The sequence below is a fragment of the Aythya marila genome (assembly GCF_965140915.1).
Source record: "Aythya marila genome assembly, chromosome: 20".
Classification (NCBI taxonomy): Eukaryota; Metazoa; Chordata; class Aves; order Anseriformes; family Anatidae; genus Aythya; species Aythya marila.
The window spans coordinates 695,042-719,136 of NC_139061.1; the positions used below are offsets into that span (position 1 = coordinate 695,042).

Genomic DNA, 24,095 nt, shown 5'->3' on the forward strand with positions numbered 1-24,095 from the left:
TAAATACATGAGAAGCTTGGAAATAGAAAGAAAGAAACAGACAGTCAAAGAGTAAGCAGTGCAACATGGCATGCATTTGCCTCAGCTCTTGCAAAGCACCTGAATAAATCAGGTCCCTATATCCCCATAAGTATGTCAACTCGACAAAGAAATTTCACTACAATTTACAGTCCAGAATTCTTTGTTTCAATTCCATCCACCCATTAGTCAACAAGAACCATGGTTTCAAAGGTGCCAAAAGAGAAGCACACTGTATAACACTAAACAGTATAAAGACTGTGGTTTAGACTGCTTAGCTTACACCTTACTATGCCCAAAAGAGCAAGAGGTGATCAAGACTATCAACTGCCTGTGGTCCCTGGCTCAGTAGGCAGACACTGGAAAGAGGATAAGAGACCACCTGCAGAAGGCACCCATAGGTTAAACTTGGTCCTCTCCATGGAAAGTAATGGCAAAACTCTCACTGAATTCACCAGACCAGGATTTCACATTTTAGACGTTAATCATGATGCAAATAAACTCTTTTCCAACAGAACCTGCTCTTCCCACTAGCAAACTGGCTTTGGACAGGAAACATTTATCTTGAGCTTTTAAGATTCACTAATTTATTTTTTTTTATGGGATCAAATCTCCACAGCAGTTCAGTCACATTCCACTGCCACTAGAACACACCTTCAAAGAAGCCATCTTCATCCATGTCTCCATAGATGTAAATATACTCTCCAGCGGTCAGTGGAAGTTCTGCCTCTGGATTTTCATTAGGTCCATCAAATGGATTGTAGCTGAAATAGTCACAAAACAAAACCTTACTTCATACAGCAACTTTCATAGCAACACCTTCAAGCTATGCTGTTAGAACAGCTTACATTTTAGCTGCACCCACCTTTTGTAAGCAGCAAATTCCACAAAGGTCAAGCCTCCAGCTTATGCTTTTCTATATAACCAACATTATATTGCTCCATGTTCAAATAGCAGCTAGGAGTGCTTTGTTGAGTGGCAGAAGAGATGTCTTTTGACTTCTGAAGTAACAGATCAGAGTGACTCAAGAAAGTGTTTTAAAAAGATTTGATTTACCTGAGTGCCTGCTGTTCTCCAGATGATATCAACTGAATAAGTTTTAGGATTCTGCATTTTTGAATTAGACATCCTTAGATTCACCTGCACTCTTAACTCTTATGTACAGTTCTCTACATTTCATGCACATAACTGCTTCGAATCAAAGCTCCTCAAACATGTAAAGCATGCTTTACCAGCCATACAACTGTCGGGGATAAGCACAGCAAAGAATCTCAAAATTCCCATGTTTCAAACCCTAAGAATGAGCTGATTTGTGCAGAATGTTATATATGAATGAAAAAAAGGTTTCTAGCCTTCGTAATTACCCAGTCCTTAGGATCCAAGTTGTCAAGAACCAACTCCCAGTGCTGTAACTCCACATTTTAAATGGCAGTCCAAAAGTACATTAAATTGTTAAATAAATGCATTGGTGATAGTATTTGGGCTCCAGATAGTTCTAAGTTACCTACCCACAAGCCGATCAGAGAGCCTAGTAGAGGAAAAAGCCTCATAAAGAAACTTGTAAGAATCTACTGCCAATTTCTGCTCTTCAGTCATTATAATGGTTTCCAGCATGCTGTAGCAATGCTATCCTTTCTGAGCTGAGCAAGACCTTATGGGCACAGGACTAGGACATGAACACACAGGTCATATTTGATCTACTCCTAACAAGTGTAGAATCATCTCAGTTCTTCTCCTTCCAGTCCACAGTCTAAAAGCTGAATCATATGCCAACATTCTTGGAACTGAAACGAGGGACTTGGCTTTGACCATAGCAACTCAATGGACAGCAAAAATGAACTGGAAAATCTGGTGTTATTCTTTCCTTCTTCAGTATTACATTGTTTTTAGTAACAACCATAAAGATTTCAGCCAAAACTCAATTCAGGAATTCTGTGCTGAAGTTTTCTTAATTGTTGGAATAAGATTTTCTTGGAGAAGGCTACACAATTCTCTAAAAATCAGACCAAGGAATGGGTCAATTCAGAACTCAATTTTCCATCCAAAATCATTTTCAAAAGAAAAATTTCAACCAGTGCTGCTTGCTGAATAGCTAACGAGCTTGCTATATTTTTGTTATGCTGAATGCACAGGCTTTGCATGTGGAAGAAATGCAAGTCACCAAAAAAAAGTCCAACAGATGAGTCAGGTACATGGTTGAACCTGACAGCTATCCTTAACAGTGGTTCATGTCATAGATCAGGGTAAACTAGGCAAGTGTGAGATAACCTGTCTAACCTTAATGAGGTGACACGTTACCTGTATCGAGCCAGGAAGACCTGGAGCTTTGCAGGGCCTTGGCTACCTGTCTCTGGCATTAGAGAGATGCTGTCAACATCCAGTTCTTCCATTTCACTCGCTGTGTCCACCTAAAAAAAAAAACATTAAAGATGAAGGATTAGATATGGTCAAAATCAGAATGAAGGAATACTCAAAAGGTACCAACTGTAGTGAACAAGTCCTCTAAGCAGATGTATGTGGTGAGTTTGGCCAGTTTGGGCTAAGGATTGGTCTAGAAGAATGATTTTTAGGGTGAAAAGGTAGTACTAAGAATGACAGCTCCAAGCTGCAGTTTCAATGGTTGCAAAACATTGCAAAAACTCCTTGCCCAGGCAGGTGATGCAACCTTGGGAGAGGTTTCCACAGAGCTGGTGGATCTCCCATTGCTGAAGCCTCAGCTAGGTAAAGCCATGGCCTCACTGAGCCAGTGTTGGTGGGCAGTCCCACTATGAGTAGGAAATTAGACTTGAAATTCTGGAAGTCCCTTCCACTGTACATATCTCCAATGCAGTAAATTCACTTCCTCCTATCTCTGTGACCCTGTATGAAATACAAATGGTAATGGCATCCAGGTGGGTTTTGAATGTCTCCAGAGAAGGAGACTCCACAGTCTCCCTGGGCAACCTGTCCCAGTGCTCTGTCACCCTCCCAGTAAAGATGTGCCCCCTCATATAGAGCCAGAACCTCCTGTGCTTCAGTTTGTGCCCGTTGCCTCTCGTCCTGTCACTGGGCACAATTGAAAAGAGACCTGCTCCATCCTCTTGACACCCTCCCCTCAGATATTTATACACATTGATGAGGTCTCCCCTCAGTCTCCTCTTCTCCATGCTAAACAGACCCAGTTCTCTCAGCCTGTCCTTGTATGACAGATGCTCCAGTCCTCTAATCACCTTCATAGCCCTCCTCTGAGCTCTGGTACTTCTACGTCCCTCCAGTACTGGGGAGCCCAGAACTGAGCACAACACTCCACGTGTGGCCTCACCAGGGCTGAGCAGAAGGACAGGATCACCTCCCTTGACCTGCTGGCAACACGCTTCTGAATGCAGCCCAGCATCCCCTCAGCCTTCTTGGCCACAAGGGCACATTACTGCCTCCCAGTCAGCCTGCTGTCCACCAGGACTCCCAGGTCCCTCTCTGCAGAGCTGCTCTCCAGCAGGTCAGCCCCCAGCCTGTGCTGGTGCTTGGGGTTATTCCTCCCTAGGTGCAGGGCCCTGCACATGCCCTCATTGAACTTCATGAGGTTCCTCTTGGCCCAGCCCTCCAGCCTGTTGAGGTCCCTCTGAATGGCAGCACAGCCCTCTGGGGTATCAGCCACTCCTCCCAGCTTTGTGTAATCTGCAAACCTGCTGAGGGTGCCCTCCGTTCCTTTATCCAGGACAAAGGAACTTGCTGATGGGCAAGTTGAACAGCACTGGACCCAGTACTGACCCCTGGGGGACACCACTAGCTACAGGTCTCCAACTAGACTGCACCACTGAGTGCAACCCTCTGAGCTCTGCCATCCAGCCAATTGTTAATCCGCTTCACTGTCCACTCATCTAGGCTGCACTTCCTGAACTTGTCTATGAAGATGTTTTGGGAGACATTGAACAGTAATTACACTGAACAATAGTAATTTCTCCCACCACAGAACTGATAGTAGTCAGATATATGTTCCTTTCTAGGTGTGACCATCACTTTATTACTAAAGATGACAACTTCTCAGACCTTACACAGTGGTGGGCACTGCTTGGCACACCAACTTAATGGGCTCTGTAGCTCAAGACTTTAACATCCTCCACATGTATAATGTGGCACTCCATGTAGCCTCCAAAGTTTTAGCCGTTCAGTAAACATCAGTGAACCAAGAGACCAAGAGCTGCCTCCTACACCATCACACCCAGCCCCACTCACAACACTAGCTTACCCTAAATTGTCGTATCAGTGAGTATGAAAGACTGCTTAAATGAACCCTGTAATACTACATAAGAGCTCCTGGGGAAGAGAAGAAACCGCCATCTATGGTATCTTGGTGACACAAATAGGCAAAGCCTATTAACTTCACCCCTTTGCTAGCACAAACTCAGCATCTTGGTGTATTATGTATCATGGTGTATTAGAACAAGTAAAACTAGTACTCCTAAGAGAACAAGCAAAGAAGCTTGAGTCCCTCATTTACAGCTTAGGGACAAAAATAGTTTGGGCATAGTCCCTCAGCATGCTGAAAGTAAGTCTGTAAACTTTATGCTTGCAACCATGGCTGAGGCTTAACCAGAGCTTCCCCACACTTCTTACCATATGACCTCCCCACTTGCCTCCTTCTCCAAGCCCACAGTACTCTGTCTAGTCAGTTGATTCCTTCCTAAACTGCAGTAATATGCACAAATGAGCACTGCAGACATGGGCATCCAAGACCTTCCTACGGGTTTTCTCATTTTGCTACAGTTTTCTTCAGTCAGCCAGAGGGAACAAATGCAACATCAGGAAATACAGGGCTCTCTGCAATGCATTTCTTGGCTTAGAAAGGACAGGTCCGAGAGGGGACTCCCATACTGACCTCTGGAGTTGGGCAGGATTTTGGACTGTTCTGCATGGATTCTGATTTTGAAGAGCTCGACTGAGATTCAACTTTTTTGGCTTGTTTCTGAGAACCAGTAGCAGAAACTGGGGAGCCAACAGCAGCATCAGGAACCCGCTGTGATGACTCCAACTCATCAGTCTCTTCATTGTGAACCTTCTTTGTGCTTTGATGAGTAAGCAATGCAGGACCAGTTGAATCTGCAATAAAATAACCTATCCATTACTTTTAGCCGCAGTCAGAATACAAGATCAAAAGTGAGTATCACAGTGAGCAAACACCCTTTAGAGCAGCTCATGTCTCAGTAAGTGCAATTCATTTAACCGTGCAACAGACTGGGCACCCTGCACTCTATTTGGTCAGAGAAGCACCAAGTTGTCTCCGTGACTACAAAATGAATTTTGGTTATTTACGAGAGAAAGAGAGATACAGACTGAGATCCCAGAAGCTGATACAGACCGAGATCCCCAAAACACATTTGCATTATTTTCTTTACACCTTTCCACTTACACAAATAATGACACATTTATCAAAACAACCACAGGCCAGGCATCTCCAGCAATTACCTTTCTCCCAGTGGAGCTGTGGGCTAGAGCTGCACAGTGCAAGAGGAAGCTCAGAAGTCACCAGTGTAGAGGTGAGAAGGTCAATTTTTCCTGTTTGAAGTCGGAATTGTTTGAGTTCCTGAGACAGGAGGCTGAACTGCTCTGTTTGATTGCGGCACTGGTCTTCTAGATCTTTCACCCGGGCCTGACAGGAGAGACACAAGATGAGGCACAAACCTACATTAAAATCATCACTGAGGCTCCAAATAGCATTTGTCTTTGCTACAACTCTTCAGAAACTGAGTGGGTCTCAGACTGCAAAGACCTAACTGTATGCCCTGCCCAGGAATGGTCAATAGCAATTGGAAGCTCTGCACCTAGAGTGTCTTCGAAAACCTGAGACTCCTTATCTATTAGGAGACTGACTACAAGATCAATTAGGAATTATCCCTGAAATGTTGAGTTTGAACATTAATGTCCTATCCAAGACTTGCACAAGAAAGGATGTGATGAGTCAAAGATAAGTAAGTTTTGGAAAGAAAAAGGCTGAGATAGCTTTGCACGTTTCTTAGGGCATTAATATCATGTCTGCAAAAGGAATTGCTCTCCCAGTGCTCTATTTCCTCCATCACCCCAGAAGCTCCAGGAAGCTCCCACAACCTTACCACGGCCTCCCCACAAGCTGTTCTGGGCATGACTTCCAGACACTAGGAAGGGCACAGAGCACTATCACCGTGGCCCGTGCTGCAGAATGTTGGCGTGATGCCGGCAGCCCACAGGGTTTGCCACCAGGTCCTATAGGGATGACTTGCTCCATGAAAATGCATGCTGAGTACAAGAAAGCTGCATCGCAACGGGATGATATGCAGGGGAACATTGGGGAAATACTGTGCAAAGTATGAGAAATACTCATTCCTTCAGCTTAAGACTACACTGCTAGGTAAGCATTTTTATCTTTTTTATAGTGTTTTCTTTCTACCATCTCTGTATCTTCCCATTCCAAAATATTGCCAAGTCTTGGCTGTCCTTACACATCCCCACACCCTCCCTAGCTGCAGGCATATTCCCAGGAGAGCACAACTGCTCCTTTCTCTCTCCTCTCTCTTGCCACCATGTAGTAGCTTAGTGTGGCTTCCTAGACAGTTTTCCTGTGTAGACCTTGCTCATGCCCTTCAAGTAATAAGAAGACACACAGTATTGGTGCTAGATGCAAATTTCTCATCACAAATTCTTCAACTGAGATCACGCAGAAGATATTTCATTTGGCATCAGTGCATCTGGCTGAGGCACAGGCTCTGTGCGAGGTGACATTTGCTCAATCAATCTCTTCAAAATTTTTCATTCTATGAAACGTTTTTGAAATGTCTTTTTCTCCTTCCAACTCAAAAATTAAATCATGCTTTTGAAATGCTCTAGGAGACAGAAAGTCTGTTTCTAAGAAGCTCTAAAAGTAACAGTTTTGACCTGGATAAATCTTTCTTTCTGGTCTCAGAGTACTGCAAAATCTTTCTGTCCCACTCCTTACCAATTTCCAAGTGTACATTCATTTTTATTTTAGAATAAAACACGTGTTTTAAACTTGTCAGTTTTATAATTTGTTTCCTGTCAAGTAGCTAGGAATTCTCAGTCTTCAAGTGAAGCCTGGTGAAGTCTGAAGTGTGGCAAGGAGTAACTGTCCCTGTAATGAAAGAGATTATTACACGCCACAAGCAACTTTCAGAAGCGTCTGCAATTCTCTGCTTGCTCAGTCAACCCCCTGTCACTGAGGTCATGTTGTACAGGATTCCTCCGCAACACAATACATGTAAATGCCTCTTAGCAGGCTACTCACAGAGGTTCGCATGTAGCTAGGCAAGCAGCATGTTTCCAGGGCAGTGCTAGGAAGCTGCGGGATAAGGAAGAGGAACCCATGGACAAGGTCAAGAGCTGCAGAGAACGAGCAAGAACCAAGCCCCAGACACAGAAGAGACAGAAGTCTTTTGTGTCTATGCATCTATGCTTATCCCAAAAGGGGAAGAAAGATGAGCCACACACCAACCTGAGACTGAATAGTGGGATTACCAGAAAAGGCTGCAAGAGCAGGGAGCAGTGCTTGGAGGGATCACGTTGACCAATTCAGGAACTGACCACCAATTTCAGGAAACAATTTCCCTCACTGAGCTAGACCTAACCACTACCAGCTCAGCCCTGTCCTCTTAGATACTCTCTTTGGCTGCTTTGTTACAATTCTCCTCCTGCAAAGGATGTTCCCCCATCCAGACATCCTTTGCTACCTTTCTCCATATCTTCTGCTACCTGTTTTGGGGATCAGAGAATCATGATTTAGGTGTAAGAGGACTCTGGAGGTTTGCAGTCCAACCTCTTGCTCAAAGCAGGACTAACTCCAAACTTAACATTGGGATTAAAGGAACATCTGTAACTCCACATAGATGTGGGTGCTACTTCTACAGAAAGTGGGCATACCCTGATGTCCTCAGGCTTTCTTCGGAAAAGAAAATAATTCCCTTTCTAAAAGTTCCCAACACTGTATTTGCCTTTAAGACCAGTACTATGAAGAGAGATGACATTTTATTTATAAAAGAGATGCTTCAAAATCTGCCTTTCCTGTCACAACTGGTAACTGAGAGCCCATGCCATTTTTGCCATTTTTGGTAACGGCTGCGTCTCCTCCATGGGCATACCTTTGCCCAATCAGTGCTGTCATTGATCTCCCCACTACCCACGAGACCTTCTCACTGATTTTTGCAGTCAGATTTGAAGGTGACTGCCAAAATCTGTTCTCTGTCAGGTACAAACTCCATCACTTCAGTAGAAACCCTTATTCCAAATCTTTTGTCAATACGCCAACCAGCACAGCTCCCAGACTATAATACTTCACTAATTACTACCTCTTCTGTAAAAATTACTATTCACAATCTCTGCTTCCTGTCTTCCAACCAATTACAAAGCCAGCAGGTATTATTCTTTATGACTCTTTCGCTTGCAATGTTGTTGCCATTGCTTTTGGTTTTGAAGGAAATGCCTTCCTCTTGGACTGCAAGTAGTTGCCCAAAGACCTTGTCTTGTGTTGACATACAAGGTCAAAGACAAGGACCTTGTATGTGATGTATGGAGAAGGTGCACAGTTGGACAAATTTGAAAGATATGGAAAAGTCCAATAAAAGCTCAAAATTCTAATTGGTTGAGAAAGCAAAGCATTTAAACAGAAAAGCAGCTGCTCTATCAAACTCCTAGTGGCAGCTTCTTTAATTATATTTATTTCTTAAAGGTGACACTCTTGCAATCTTTTCCAGAGTATAGTTAAAACAGAAATATCAAGCAACTGTCAAAGCCAGGACAGAGGAGAAGAATGTCCTGCTTGACAGGATTATTGTAGTACCTGCATGCAATCCAAAGTACTCTGGTAGCAAGGAGAAAAGCAAAAAGAGATATAAAACCAAATCAGCAGTTACACTAGCCAAAAATTAACAACCTGCAAAGATAACCCAACCCTCAGTTTGAATGAGATTTGTTTCTCACCAACTTTGTGTCCATCTTGTCCCATACAGAGATCCCCACCTCTATGCAATCGTCTGCTTGCTGAACAAAAGCCAAATCCCCAATACCAATTGCATGAACAAGGTAGCCATGCACATTTTGAGGGCCTCCAAATCACAGTAAGATCTGAACAAATGAGTTTAAGTGCTAAATTTCAAGCTTTCTTTTCCCAGCACATTGCAACCATCCCTACCTACCACACAATGGATTGTTTGTGCACAGACTCCCCAGGTCTGAGACCAAGGAGTGCTGGGAATCAAAGCCCAGTTCAGAATGTGGCTTTGACACAATTTCAAGCAGCAGACAGACCGCTCAGTCATGCACCCTGCTCCTAAGTCAGGGAAAACAAGCCAATTTGAGCCAGGTTTACTGCATTTCCCTACAAATTTCTGCACTGGATACTTGAAAGCAGGCTGTTGCCTTTGGTATCAATGAAGTACAAAAGGCATTTGACACTTTGTCCCATGCACATCAGAAAAACTACTAAATTCCTTCGTCACCGTGACCATACCCCCCAAGGTTTTCTTTCTAAGCAGAGTTGGTCATTCTGTGCATAGCATTTCCTCACACAGAAATGACCCCATACCTCTACTTATCCCCATCACTTCCCTATTACAGAGCTACACAGTAGTTGAAGATGGAAAGCAGCTCTGGAGATCATTTAGTCCAATCCCCTCAGCTCAAAGCAGAGTCAGCTAAAGTAGGCTGCTGACAACCCAGTCTCCTTGGGTTTTGAACATCTCCAAAGAGGAAGACTCCACTTAGGACAACCACCTGACTGAACTCTTCCAAAAGAGGAATGGACCACACCCATTCTCCATTAATATTACATCAAAAAGCAATCCAAACACATCTAAAATGACAATATGAGGTGTTAAGTAATCCCAACCCCATATCTAGCCCCTACACTGATATTCTGGAAGGACTATGATTATAGTTCAGTTGTTTAAACAACTGTTGCTCCACATTAAACTAGCTTTCAATGACAATTTCTCTCTCTTTTTGCCACCTGGTGTCACTGACTTATAAAGTAATTCTGTACCAGAAATATGAAAGCAAGAACTGATGAGGCCCTTGTGGAACAGCATGACCAGCTACTCAAACAGAAAAAAACAACTGCTCCCTTTTTCCCCAACATGGGTAGATGTCTGTCTATTTTAAACCTGAGAAGCTGCTCCAATCCTTCGATGAATTAGTTCAGAAAACATTTGCCAAGTATCAAACCTCCCTTGCTGTAATGGCTGCTAAGAAGTCAGCTAAATACCAACTGATGTAAGAGTAGCATACATACCAACCCTGATCCTGTCTCTGCAGCCTGTCTCTGCAGACGTCCCAGAAAGAACATGGAAATGGGACAACATATAACATCACTTCCCTTCAATATTCACCCATCTTGCAACAATTTCAGTGCCATCTGGTTAGGAGCCCAGCACTCTTAGGATCTCCAGTTCAGATACAGGTCATGCCCACTCAGAGGAGATGCCATTTACAGACATGGAACAATCTTATGGATAAAGAAAACTTACCATCTTGCTCAATTCTTCTGGGCTCCTAACAACCACGGAGATGTTGCACACTGGTCAACATAGGCAATTCAGGCTGCCATCTCCGACTGTACATGTATGTCACCATTATAGACATGGCCACAGCCTCATTAATAAGAGATCTCAATGTCCAGGTGTACAACGAGGCACTCTGCTCAGATATTTTAGTACTCAGAAAGCCTCAGTGGACAGACAGAGCAGAAGCTGCTCCATGTGCCTTCACACCTAGCCCCACTCTCAGGCAGCCACCAAATTACCACATCAGGTTTCAGGGTTTAGTGCTTTGCATTTGCAGTTCCAGGAATCCACAGCCAAGGTTTTCTCCTAAGTCATCTTAACCACTGAGACAGTGCAAATCAAAACCAAAACAGTGTTCATCCCATTTGCCAGCCTGCATCATTAAGCTGTCTGCCACCATGGCAAAGCACATTCTGCGCAGATGTCACAGCACTCACACAACTGGTCTCAGACTAGCAAATGGGACAAGGGCACTGCCTCAAACGTCATCACTCATTATCTTCAGGCAAAGGACACAATTCAACCTATACACACAAAAAAAATATATCAAATAACATGGACACAAGTATTCCTCCTCCCTGCAGATGACCCTGGAAATGGAGCAGGCAGATCTGAGGTTGGTTACTTAATGCATCCCTGAAAGAGTTGCTGGGCACGGTCTGAATGAAATAACCTATTTGAGGACTGAACAAGTTAGGATTTAACCACACAAAACTCTCATCTCAGTGACTACACTCTGCCAGCACAACCAATAATTATACACAGCAGTAACATTTTGTGTCAAGTCAATACTTTATCACATTTTGCTCAAGAACTAATACAATCCAGGGCATCAAAAAAAATGACATTAAGAACAAAAGATACCAACTCTGCAGCCACTAAATCAGCTTGTTTTATTTTGTCTTACCTCTAGAAGCTGTACTGCTCCTTCATGTTCCCTTTTTGCCTCTGCCTGTGCCTAAGAAAAAAGAGACAGAGTAAATAAGAAAGCAGTCTACCTAAACTCACTTCTACTATCATCATCACCCTGACAGACACTATTATAGCTTTAAGACATATTATAGACTGAAGGCATCTTTGGTCTATGGACAAACAGCTGTGGGAGATCATTCATGAGAAAAGCCCCTCAATTTGCTCAGGTACCAGAGTTCACCAAAACACAGAGACTCTTCCCTGGGTTACTTTAGTAGATTCACATATAGCTCCTCCATACATTGCTCCTCCAAGCAACAAGGTGCAGGAGTCCCAGCTCTTCTGGGAATTCATAGAATAAGATGTCTGATCCCTCACACACTGCATACCTGCTGTAACCGTCTGACTTCCTCTTGTTTCTCCTGCAGGACTAGCAGCGCTTCCTTGTGTTCGGCTTCCAGCTGCTGCCTTCGCTCAGCCACATCTCTCATGTGCTGCAGAACAATTCACAGACAGTTTAAGGGCAATGTTACTGAAATAATGTCCTGTGTCCTGCCATGAGCCATGGAGTCAAAACATGGTCTGTATCTCACATCATTAAACAGAGAAGAAAGTAAGAAATTCTTGCCACAAGCCAGAGCAACACAAAGAGAATCCTAAAATCAGTGATGACCACCTTATTTTCCCCTTCCACCCAAATCCCTGCAGCAGCCTTTCCCACGTCCCTCTGCTCCCTTCGGAAGGCCATGTCACAGGATCCTGCATGGCAGAACCCCCAGCAGAAGCACCAAATCTAAAGAACAGACCAAAAAAAAAAAAAAAAAAAAAAGCGAAGAGACAACCTGTGCCATCCAAAAACAGCACTAAGCATCTGGACAGTCCTTCCAGCCTACTGACCTTCAACACCTGCTCTAGATTCTCCAGCTTGGTTTGAAGTCCTTGATTTGTCTGAATTACTGAATCCCGTTCCTTAGTAACCAAAACAACCTGCAACTTCAGGTCAGCATTCTCAGATTCAACCTGAAGAGAAAGGATTGGCAATTAGCACATATAGCCATAGGTATTTGTTATATAAAGAATGGAGGACAATTTATTTCCATAGTACGCTATTTTACAGACCTGCTTCTTACTTGTAACACCAAAATCAACCTCCTCTCCCTCTGTCTTCCATTCAGAACAAATACTGCCGTATTTACACGCACATGCCATTTCTCCTACTAGGTTCTCTTTAGCAGGGGGGAAGGAATTGGGATAAGAAGAGGTTATTTACTGAAGAGATACAAACAAAACACACAAGCTCTGAGAGCTTTTTTTTTTTTTTTTTTTTTTAATTCTATATAGTGGGATTAACCACAGAGAACTGTGCAGAAAGACACAATAACCTGCTGAAACTGCATTTACCTCCTCCACTTACTATAGGAAGTTCCAGTAATGTATTTTGTTTCTGTAGCACACTATGGCTTGATGACCACTTGCAATGCAGATTACCAAGTAAAGAAAAATGCTTCCAATTAGAACAAACAATTGTTAAATATGTTGGAAGACCTATGCACGGTGGCAACATGATGACTCTTAGTTCATCTCAGAAAGTTTTACGGAAGGTAATGCTCCATCTGACAAACAAAAATACTGCTTTTTACCTGTCCTGCCCATCCAGCCTTCTCATTCAGCTGCAAGTTCTCTTCAGCCAGTCGTGCATTTTCACTCTGTATCTCCTGCAGCTGGATCTCCTGTCCAGAAACAGCAGGTGTTACCATTCCAAGGTCCTCAGACTAACTCCCCCACCTTTTTCTGCATGACTCCACTGTTCCTGTTGACTGATGGTTCAGGATGCTGGCAGGATACTGCTTGAGCAGTGGAAGGTAACAGTGTGCAGCACTGCTCAGGCAGATACCAGCCTCATCTCAGATGGTCTCATAAGTTGCTTTTCTCATTTATATAGCCTCAAACCTCAGAATAAGAAAGACATTTCCTTGTCTACTTCTGTCTAGAACTCTATCTCTACCGACAATTCATCAAGTTTCACTGCTGGTTCAAGACTGCAGTCTTCTCTACAAATTTCAGTAGAGGAAGAAGAATTTTATGTCTCTGAGCAGGCAGGAAGCCATGGACACTTACTGAGTTATGCAAGTCTAGTCCACCTACAGCCCTTACAGCATCAGAGGAATTTGAGAGTTTCATAATTACAAGTGACTCCACAGAGACACACACACATACATACATTCCCACACCACACAGTTTTAAAGAAATATTTTCACATTTTCTGGATATTCCGAGAGCTAATACCCTGTAGTGGAGAGTCTCAATCCCAGTCTTTCAAGGTGACTTGGTCCCTTCTTGATCTCAAAAATCTGCTAACAACATATAACAACAATCTTATTCCCTAAACACTCCATACTTACCCAAACAGTGAGCTATGCATCATGGACATGTAGAAATGACATCTGAGCAAGAGGCAAAACAACTATTCAAAGGGTCACCACCCTTTGACGAAACTATACATTGTGGCAGTCATTAATACCACCAGAGCTGCTCAGCAAGGTAGAAACATAAGGGAGAAATCAGGATGCTGTGATATGACCTGCAAAACCTCCATGAAATGGAAAAGAGGCAAGGTTTCATCCAAAAAATAAGAAGCACAAGAAAATTATGTGCAATTACTTTCTCAAGATGCAGAAATTTTTGATGCTTGCCTGGAGTACATGTGAAAATAGAAAGCATCTCCCCAGACTTGCAAAGGCTATGGAGTTTCATCCAGTGATTTACGTAGCTTTATCCAACCCACAACTAGCTGAAAGACTAAATAAAAAATTCCAGCTCCAAGGGCTGAAGCCCAGAATTTGACACTGTTTAAGAAGATGACTGGCAACTCATTACTGCAATAAACAAACAGAACCCAAGACAACCACACAACAACCTAAAATCTTATTCTACCATTAGATTCACAACACTAGGCAATGAGAACACTTACGAGTTCTTTGCATCTTTTATGTTTTTTCCTCACTTCATGCTCAAGGTTTTCACATTTTTTGCGCTTTTTCTTGAGTTCAAATTCCTGTACAAAACAAGAATAAATAGATCACTAAGTCCATGTTCTTACAGTGCAGAAGAAATTCAGGCTCTGCTTCTCAGACCCAATGCTATATTAGCTTTTCCCATTTTCTTAAAAAAAACTCTTTTTTACAAACACAAATAATATATAAACCTAGGGAGATTTTTCAAATAACATTGTAAACCAAAAAACTTTTTAAGTAAAACAGCTACTCCTCTCTTTCTCAACCCTTTCAACTTCTGGAAACAGTGCTCTATTTCCCATCTGCAAAGTTTGTCCCTATTTGTGTAGGATAGGATGAAGGACAAGATGTGAGGAACAAGAATACAAGAGTTGTGCAGAATATGCAGCCTGAAACAACAGCTGTGCTAAACTAGCTCTTTTTCTAATCCAGTTGACATCTAACAAAGAGCAGACATCATCTGGTTATGTACCTTTATCTATAGTTACTTGCAATCACTCTTAGCTCCCCAGATAGAAAAGAATGGCTAAACTTCACTGTGAACTGTCCTAGTTTGCCAGAATAATTCACAAGGGCCATATTCCTCACAACATCTGTCCCAAGTTAGTCACATCTGTTTCCCAGTTCAGATAAGACTAAACTAAACATATCACAGAATCTATTGGCATCGTTTCCTCTCATTTTAGTCTGATACATTCCCCCACCAGCTCACATAAGATGCAGCACAATACCAGGAGATGTCTCCCAGAAGCACTCTCAATGCAGAGATAGCCTTTGCAGGTTGTGCCTACAAAAGACTTCAGTCCCCCAAACCTCTGCCTGGATCCTATGGGTGAAAACCACAAGAAAGCAGTGCACTCCTTCACCTAAAACCAGACTGGTTTTATTCTGGAAGGGAAGTGCCAATACGCACAGACCCCTCTTGCACCCACAGACAGGGCAACAACTCACCAGCTGCTGAATCTGTTGGCTGCTCTCTGGGTCTGTTATTGCATTTCTAGGAGGGAAATTTTCATGTCCTTCAGAGGCAATGCCCAATGGTAGCACACCTGGTTCCACCTGGAAAGCAAGCAAGATATCAGAGAGCTCAGGAGAACAGAGCCCACCTCACAACACATGTGCTAAGGGAGAAGACGCTCTCCTGGCCGTACCACCTAAGACAGAAACATCCCACATGAAAACTTCTGACCTTCTCCAGAATTTATGATTAGAAAGGTTGATGTCACATCAGGGACCAGTCAGCTACCACAGAGAAACGTGTTGGACAGGTTCTGGAGCCCAGTGCCACTCAGACCAGCTTGACTAAACCACCCACCTGCAATGGTGGATTCAAGGAAGTTCTCAGGTTTGAGCTCCCCTTCGTGCCTCATCTGAAGTTTCAATGAGAGGCATCAGCAACACCTTCCATGGCCTTCTCCAAAGCAATAAACACAGCAGGAAGATGGTCAGATGGGAGGACAAAACCCTCATAAACTTGAGAAAGTAGAAATCAGTGAAGATCTCAGAATACAAGAAAATCAGTCAAAAACAACTTCAGAAGAACTACTAATAAACACAGGAAAAAATCTATTATTTATGGCCTAGTGACAAAGTTTCACAAGCGACTTTATTACACACCTCAGGAATTTCTAAGCTGTTTTCTTTTTGTTTGTTTGTTTGTTTTTTACCTGTTTTGTGCACAAGTTTCTAACGGAATACCCTTTAATTTGGGCTACAAACACACCTTTAATCCTCTAAATTTTCACTCTCAACTGATATCTGACCTGGCATTGTCTGGTCAGAGTAATCCCTGACAGGAGGGTAAGGTGTGAGGTACACTGAAGAAAGAGGGCAACATTTAAATATTGAATTTAAAGTTGTTTTTGATAAATGGTTTTAGGGACAGGAGATTGCGATCATCAAATCCAACTTGTACGGTGAAGAAGCAGGAGGACTTTGTGACTCCATCTCAGCCTCTAACCTTCATCTGTCTGCCATCAGAACTGGAATTTCTCATTTCACTTTGAGCATCTACAGTCTGAGGGATCTGTGACAGATCTATGCTATTAAGTCTGAGCTCCCTTTATAGTCAGTTATTAAGAGAATATCCCAGCACTACACCTGCTGTCTCTTATCTATTTCAGACTTGAAACTCTGGTTTTAAATACAACTATATTCGTGGCTCCACTGCCGAAACCCAGGAAACTATGAGACTACAAGCCTGGGCTATCAAAGCTTTCAGATTTTCTGCTACGGAGCTGGTGCTTGAAATAGGAAAAATCCTGAAACCACCATCCCGCAGCAAGGCTCACAGATATTAGCACCCCTGGAACAAGGGTGACATTGGTCTGGCAGATCAAGACCCAACCAGTGGCTGGAAATCCTGAGATCCTCTACCCAGGCCATGGTGCCTTACAAGCCCCAGCACTCAGAAGCCTTCAAATGTTTTGTAAAAACATTATTTTTGCCAGTGGAACCGTCCTTTGGGACTAAGGTAACTAACTAAACCCCTCAGTCTCACTTGGAACTTGAAAGGCTTTCAGCTAATATTTAGCTCTGGGATACCCACATGTTGAGATTTTTATTTTTAAACTATCTGGCACATACTAAGTTTCAAATCTATATTTTCCCCACCCCCACAAAAATTTTGCTTCCTCACAAACTGAAAACATTGCACTTTAGTCAACTTTAATGAAGTGACGTCCCAAGAAACGCTAGTGGATATCACCTAAGGTTTGATACCTACTGTACCAGTAACATGCACTATGCTTAACAAGCCATCCTCTCACAAACAAATATACAAAGCAAATCTGCTTGCTTGTAAACATTTCTCATTAAAATTATAAATAAAATGATGAAATTCCTAATTACAGCCAACCTACAAAATTTAGAAAATTAAATTTGCCTGCTTGGACCTAATTTCCTCCCAAGAACAAAGACAATCCCCCCAGCCACATGCTATTGTGGCTGCTATTATATACTGCTATTTTTCTGCAGAACCCAGACTCATCACCATATCAGACAACTGGTAAATGAGACTGGCACACACCATGAAGAGAGCTGTGATTTCGAGCTGTGCCACCTCATTCACGGCAGAGCCTGGAAGATGCTCAGTGAATTCAGGTGTAAGTATTCTGTTCAGCAAAACAGTTAAAAATAACCAGAGAAAAGCTGCTTTCCACCCTCGAAGCTATCCACAGTGTGCACCTACATTGGCGGAGCCAATTGAGACAGCACGGTGGGGCTGCACAGCTGATGAGACATCCAGGATGTATTGGTTTAAGTCAAGCATACAACAGGCACAGAAGTATCCGTGCTTTGGCAAATGACCAGAATGTTTGAAGCAAGCAATAAGGTAAATTAAAAATGTTGTAGGCTGTCTAGAAAGCTCTGTCCTTGGCATCCAGGAGGCATCACTGCAATCCTGCCCCTAAATCATGTTCCGTGATTTAGCTGTGGTCCCTTCCCTCATCTGTTCCAGGGCAGCTCTGCACAATACCACACAGAGCTGGACCAGAAAACTGATGCAGGTTACAGAAAAAGATGGAAGGAAGGCTGTGTTTGCTAGGCCATTTTTAACTCTGATCTGTTCTCTAGTCCCTAACACTTCACTGCAGCAGTACAACTGAAGGGGTAGTGGGGACATGCAGTGGGGGACAGGAGGCTGTTTAAGCTGGCACTGTCAATGAGAGAAATCCCTCTTAAGTTATGATTGGACTTTACAGAGATAAGCATCACTTCTAAACCCTAAAGAAGTAGAGAAATCAGCAGGAAAACAGAGAAAAGGGATTTTCCAATGACAGTTAGAAACAAAGCTTGTTCTTTACATCCTGAGGAAGTTCTTTAAAAGTCATGGAATACAGCCCTGATGCACTGTGCCAGGGAGAGAGACAGAAGAGTGAAATTATTTATTTTAACTGCAGTAACTGGGATTACTGCCCCAAGGGGTAACTTCACTCTCAATGCTGCACCACTGTGCCCACATGAACACAGCCCACTGAGCCCAGGGTGTTCTGTGCTACAGTTTCAGCTGTGAGACTGGCAATAGTTCCTTACTCCCTGCTAATTACTGCTATCAGACTTAGTCTTCTTGTTATTTTTGAGAGAGAAAATCTTTTGACAATGAGGACAGACTCCCCTGAATCAGAGAAATGAAGAGCAGATGTGAGAAAGGATAAAATGCATGTTCTCTCTCATGAGAAGAATCTGACAGAATCTGGAGGATCAATTTAACGTCAAGGTACAGAACGGCTGTCCAAGGATGATAACAGCAGAGCAGGACCAAAAAAAAAAAAAAGACAGACAAGCCTGTACGTCCATCCCCATCACGGAAGAGTTTAGGCGGTGAGGGCTCACCATGGCAGAAATCTCAAACTGTGAGGAACAGAACTGAGGATCTGTATCAAACTGAACTGTCTGATAGAAGAAATGTGGAGACCAGTAAAGTAAACAGTAACAAATCACCAAGATTAGACAAAATTCAACCAAGAGTGCATAAACTGAATCTCTCATTTCAGTAGTAACTGAGTAAGGACATGTACTGATTCACTTCTCTGACACTGCCTTAATAAAAATTGCTGGTAAAATATCAAGTTTTAAAAGTATTTCAGTGGTGATCTGGGAAAAAAGAGACTAGCACATTTGACATCTGTTCCTGGCAAACCCATAGGAAACAAAGATTAAGCAAGTATTTAAAACAAACAAATCTATACTTAAAAAATAAATAAATAAATAAATAAGAAAACTTCCTCCTACACTCCCAAATCTATAAAATGGGTGAGGATCAGTAGGTACAGTTTGCTTGGGTACTCTGCTACAGTCCTTTTAAAGGTTTCTGCAGACACTAAGCCACCAAAGGATGGGGGAAGGTTTTCTCTCAGGTAAATATTTGGTAAAAATGAGAAGACTAATGGAGAGCCAGCAGGAACTGTGCTGCCCAAGAACTGATGCTGCATTGACACAAACGGTGAAAAGAGTCTCATGACACTGGGAGATTACAGTGTGGCGTTACAGAAATGATGTTTTAATAGAACGCAAAGCTTACACAAAAAGGCAAAGAGATGTATTAGGAAAGGGAGAGAAAACTCTATATGTCACTCTATAAATCAGTGACAGCGTCTGGGATACTGCATGCTGCAGTGCTTCCCCCAGCACAAAAACAGTAGAGAAAATGTACAAAGAAAGGAGACAAAGATGATCAACGCTGAGTAATGAAAGAGGCTAGAACCCACCAGTACAGAAACAAAATAGTGGCTGGAGGAATACAGGAGAAAGGTCACAAGTCACTTGGAAAAGATGAACACTAAATGAATATTCAGTGCATTCAGTACAACCGCGGGGCAATACACGCGAGCAGCTGGCAGTTCAGAGCAGCCGCTCCTCACACAGACTCCGGGCGCGAAATTCCGCCCCAGGACACTACGGGTACTGAAAAATTCAATCAGCAACCGGGTGAAGCCCCAGCAGATAAATCCACCAGGTGGCGGAGGACCCCGCGGTGCCATCCCCGGCTCGGCCCGGCCTCCTCCTGCCGCGGCCCCGGGCACGGGCCCCCCGACGGGCCGAGCCCGTTTGCCGGCCCCGGCCTCGCCCGCGGAGCGTCTCTCTCGCCCCCGCAGCCGCCAGGAAGCGCCGCTGCCCACAGCGGGCCCGCGGGCAGCAGGGCCCCGCCGCGGAGGCCCCAGCAGAGGGGCCGCGCCGGGCCGGGCCGCCCCGGCCCAGCGGCACCGGGCCGCGCCGCGGGGCAGCTGCTGCCCGGCGGAGCCCCGGGCCCGCCCCGGGCCCCGTTCGTCGCTCCCCGGCCCGGCGCGGGTGGCCGCGGAAGGCCCGGCCTTACCTGCCGGCGGCGCGGCGCGGCGGGGATTTAGCGGGCCGTACCACTGCGGCCGCGGGGGGGCGGCCCGGGCCCTGCTCAGCGCGGCCTGGGCGTGAGGCGAAGCCCGGGGGGCAAAGGCCCGGAGCTGAAGGGCGCTCTGCTCCACCGCCACGGAGCCCTGAAGGGGGGGGGGGGGCTGCCGGCAGCGGCCACCGTCCCCTGGCTAGGTGATGCTTGGTGCTTGGGCAGGCCACTCTGAAAACTAGCACAGCCAACGCTGACTGCAGCGCTCATGTGCTCTTTGCAAGCTTCCTGAGAACATTGATTAACTCAGTAACGAAATCACAAGACTTTTAGCTTGCTGACCCACTTGTCTCACCTTCCTGTGTGCTTCCACTCTTAGCACTGGGTCTCCCGAGCGGGCCTCCTTTGGTAGAGGTGAGTCTTTGATGCAGGTATTTAGTGTTGCTCCCAGGCAGGTGGTGGCACTTGGCAAAGAGCTGCCTGAACTGGTTTTAGAGGAACGCAGGCACTCCTTGAAATTCTTCAGAGCAATCTGTCTCTGCAGCCGCAGCACTTCTTTCTGGGACTCCCGCAGCAGCCGATCAAACTCAACAACGTTTAGGCAGCAAGGGTCATCCTGCAGGAAATACAAACCCAGCAGTGTATCACTGCCAAGCTTGGAAAGGTGGAGCAGGTCACGGTGGTGATTTCACACACAAACTGCAAAAGTGTTACCAAACAACTACCAGCAAAAACAGGTAATGCAGCACACAAAGGTTTTAGTTTCCTGCATCTCCAAAGCCTCAAAAACGGTCATTTTGCATCCCTTATTTCAATATGTTATTTCTCCCACAGATGAAAACTAGCCTGTAATGCTTCTACAAGTATCCCAGTGCGAAGCTATACTAAAAAGGGCCTAGCATGTGTTTTCTAAGTGTTTGCCAGCAGAGAGCGTGTCAGGATAATAAAATCTCATTTCCCCGCAAAACAAGAGCCTCGGCTGGTTCCCTTTATTGTGGGTGCTGGCATTCTCTGCAGCCCTATGCATGCACGGTGGTTAGGTTTTTAAATGCTAGGGATAATGAAGAATATCTGAGACTTGTTAAGTCCTAACTCAGGATGTTGTTGTTTATTTTTTTTAAACATTCTTGATTTCTAACCTCATCAGAGAGGGATAGATGAGCTACTATCTTCAGCACAAGTGGTCGCTCTGGACCCAGAGCCAGCAGCTTTTAAAGGAAACCAGTGCAATTTTATTCTCACAAAAAAAAGGTGTGCATATGTCACCAGTTTTGTTAATTCTTCACAGGTTTTTACAGATTTCAGGAAGCTGAAAAAACATGTACCTGCATGTCTGTACATACATACAAAAGCTGGTTATGAAAACCTGTCTTTACAAATACACTGCTGAAGGAGACATTGCTCATTCCCCTGGAAACCTCCTAAGCCAGTGAATTCAATACATAATTGGTATCCAAGACAAATTTAATCTGCTTCCCTGTTCACTTCTTATTTACCCTAAAAATAGTGTGTGCTTCGCAAATGCAATTTTAGTCAAAAAACGTAGTTGCTTTCAAGCTACAAGGGGGAAACTGAGGCACCATTAATGGGAACTGGTTACAGATTTAAGAAGCAAGCAGCTGGGCCCTCCCATGTACACGCTATCAGGGTATAGTTCTTTGAACAAAATTGACTGTGGCTGCATTAAAAAAACTCCCTTCCCCCACCAAAAAAAAAAAAAAAAAAAAAGGCAGCTATTATCAACAGAAAGCCTCCACAGCCTGGGGAACAAGGGAGTAGAAAAAAGCTCAGATTTCCTCTCATATTATGCATGTTCCCTGCAGCTGCCTTGCCATTCCCTGAAATTCCTTGTTTCCAAGAATCTCCACTGCAAGAAATTGAAGTCTGCTAAGAGCTGGTGCTAGGGCTTGGTTGGAAACCCATCACTGGAGAACGATCTCAGGAAATCATTTTATCCTGAGAGCCCTAACTTTGCAAAACAAGGGCAATGCTTTTGCAGTCCGGTGTGCAGGTTGTCTTGCCAGTGGAAAGGAACTGAGCAGATCCATTTCAAAGCTACTGAAGAATTCGTGCGGAATTAAGTATGCTAGATTAAAATTGATTTGGTTACAAACTCTGAGCATGCACATAATATCTCTGCATATAAACCCCTTCACTGGCATAATGCATTTTGCATGCTACAGACAGATTAGGTGAATTTTGAATTTTAACTAGCTGAGAATTAAAATTTAATGAGCAGCTTGCTTGGAAGAGAAATGGGAAAAACAAGATCAGATGGAATGATTTTATCTCCAGCAATTTTTCTCTGCAGATTCCCTGCTCGTCTATTGGTGCCCTCCGTTGCTGGTACCTTGGCAGGTTAAACAGGTGGTTCTATCTTCCCAGCCAGTGTTGTCACCCATGCCCTAGCAAGGCAGAAGCTGAAATCAACCCTGAGGATTACACCAATGTGTATTTCCTTGGCCATTAATGAGTCTTGCTCTCCTGTCTTTGTCACATTCCTCTGTAGTTTGTTACTTTCCTATCCCTGGCAGATTCAGGTTGGTTGCTCAGCATGCTCTGCTGTGAAAATCAGGCAGCTTTGATAGGCTGTTCCTGCTTCTGTGGGGGTTGCAGCAAGCAGTCATGAGGACATGAAGGAAATTTGTTCTCAATGAGACTGTAGGACACATGCAGACCTGGATAACTTTCTCCTGTTTAATTTAATGCCAGAAGGGATCACTGGGGCAGCTCTTTACAAAGAGCAAACACCACCCAATTATTCTTGTCCTGACTAGACCTACATTAGGGAAAGAGGGAGAATCTACCTGCAAACATGCAGTAAAAGCAAACATATGGAGAGCTCAGGGAATGAAATAAAGCTGCTTTCAGCAAGGAAGTATTTGTCACCTCAGTATTACTGTAGGTAGAGTAAGTAGAAATGCAAGTATTCTTTCAGCTCAGCTGGGTGCAAGAACATAGCGCTGCACTTGACCACAACCATATTGGTGAAAAAGAGAGAATGAGAGTTTGTTAACCGACCTACACCAACAGTTTCCAGCTTAGGAACAAAAGACATACCTGATATGCGCAGAACAGGTTGCTCTAGTCATCTTGAGTGAGAACTGTTTTATCTAGCTTCAGATGTCTGCAGAGGCTCCTTTCAGAGCCATTGCAGAGAATAGGTGCTTCGAGGGAATGACACATCCAAGCAGTTTTTAGATACCTCAGGATGAGCTGAATTAACCCTTTTATCTCATCAGTTATTTCAGCAAGTTATGTGCTGGTGCTAAAGGGAACACAGGCAACCAGCCTTGTTGTAGGCATCAGCACTGTAGATGGTTTCATGGACACAAACCCTCATCTTAGGATTTGTATGCACTACTGTGGCTGTAAGCACTCAGAAAGCTGCGGTTGAGGACATGAGATTCAGAGTGGTTATTGGGAATGTGCTCAGCTGGTTTACTTTTTAAAGGAATGTCTTAAAAGGAAGTCCTGCTTCTACATCTCACTTGAAGTTTAGCGCTGTGAAAGGTCATCCTGTATCTGTGGCTTCTTGGGGGCTTTCCAGGGGGAGACTTTTAGGTCACTGCTGAAAATGGCAGCACAGACCCACGAATTCATGAAGTGAGAATTGGAGTATCCCCCAACATACTGTTCTGGAGGGGTCTGGACCCCATCTTGGCCACACACTTACCCAACTTCTCCCATACCAACTCACACATCAAATGCTCTGTTTTCAGTCTGTCCTTCTCACACTGCCGGAGCGTGGTTCCCAGCATTGTTACTGCACTGTTTTTACCCAGCCACTGCATGATGTCCCAGAAGTTTCTC

The 24,095-nt window shown here is 44.0% G+C and overlaps 1 protein-coding gene across 7 annotated transcripts in view; it reads right to left on the reverse strand.

The window, feature by feature from the left end:
* TSPOAP1 (TSPO associated protein 1) overlaps positions 1-24,095 on the reverse strand; it is a 69,658-nt gene that overhangs the window by 28,782 nt on the left and 16,781 nt on the right. For all 7 annotated transcript variants that reach the window (XM_082776527.1, XM_082776528.1, XM_082776525.1 and 4 more), the window contains exons 5-15: positions 20,638-20,898; positions 15,416-15,523; positions 14,422-14,505; positions 13,091-13,180; positions 12,348-12,470; positions 11,840-11,944; positions 11,446-11,496; positions 5,461-5,644; positions 4,874-5,094; positions 2,317-2,426; positions 673-782 (exon numbers count right to left, since the gene is read on the reverse strand). In XM_082776527.1, coding sequence (XP_082632653.1) covers positions 673-782; positions 2,317-2,426; positions 4,874-5,094; positions 5,461-5,644; positions 11,446-11,496; positions 11,840-11,944; positions 12,348-12,470; positions 13,091-13,180; positions 14,422-14,505; positions 15,416-15,523; positions 20,638-20,898 — 1,447 coding nt within the window. The remainder of the gene's footprint in view (positions 1-672; positions 783-2,316; positions 2,427-4,873; positions 5,095-5,460; positions 5,645-11,445; positions 11,497-11,839; positions 11,945-12,347; positions 12,471-13,090; positions 13,181-14,421; positions 14,506-15,415; positions 15,524-20,637; positions 20,899-24,095) is intronic.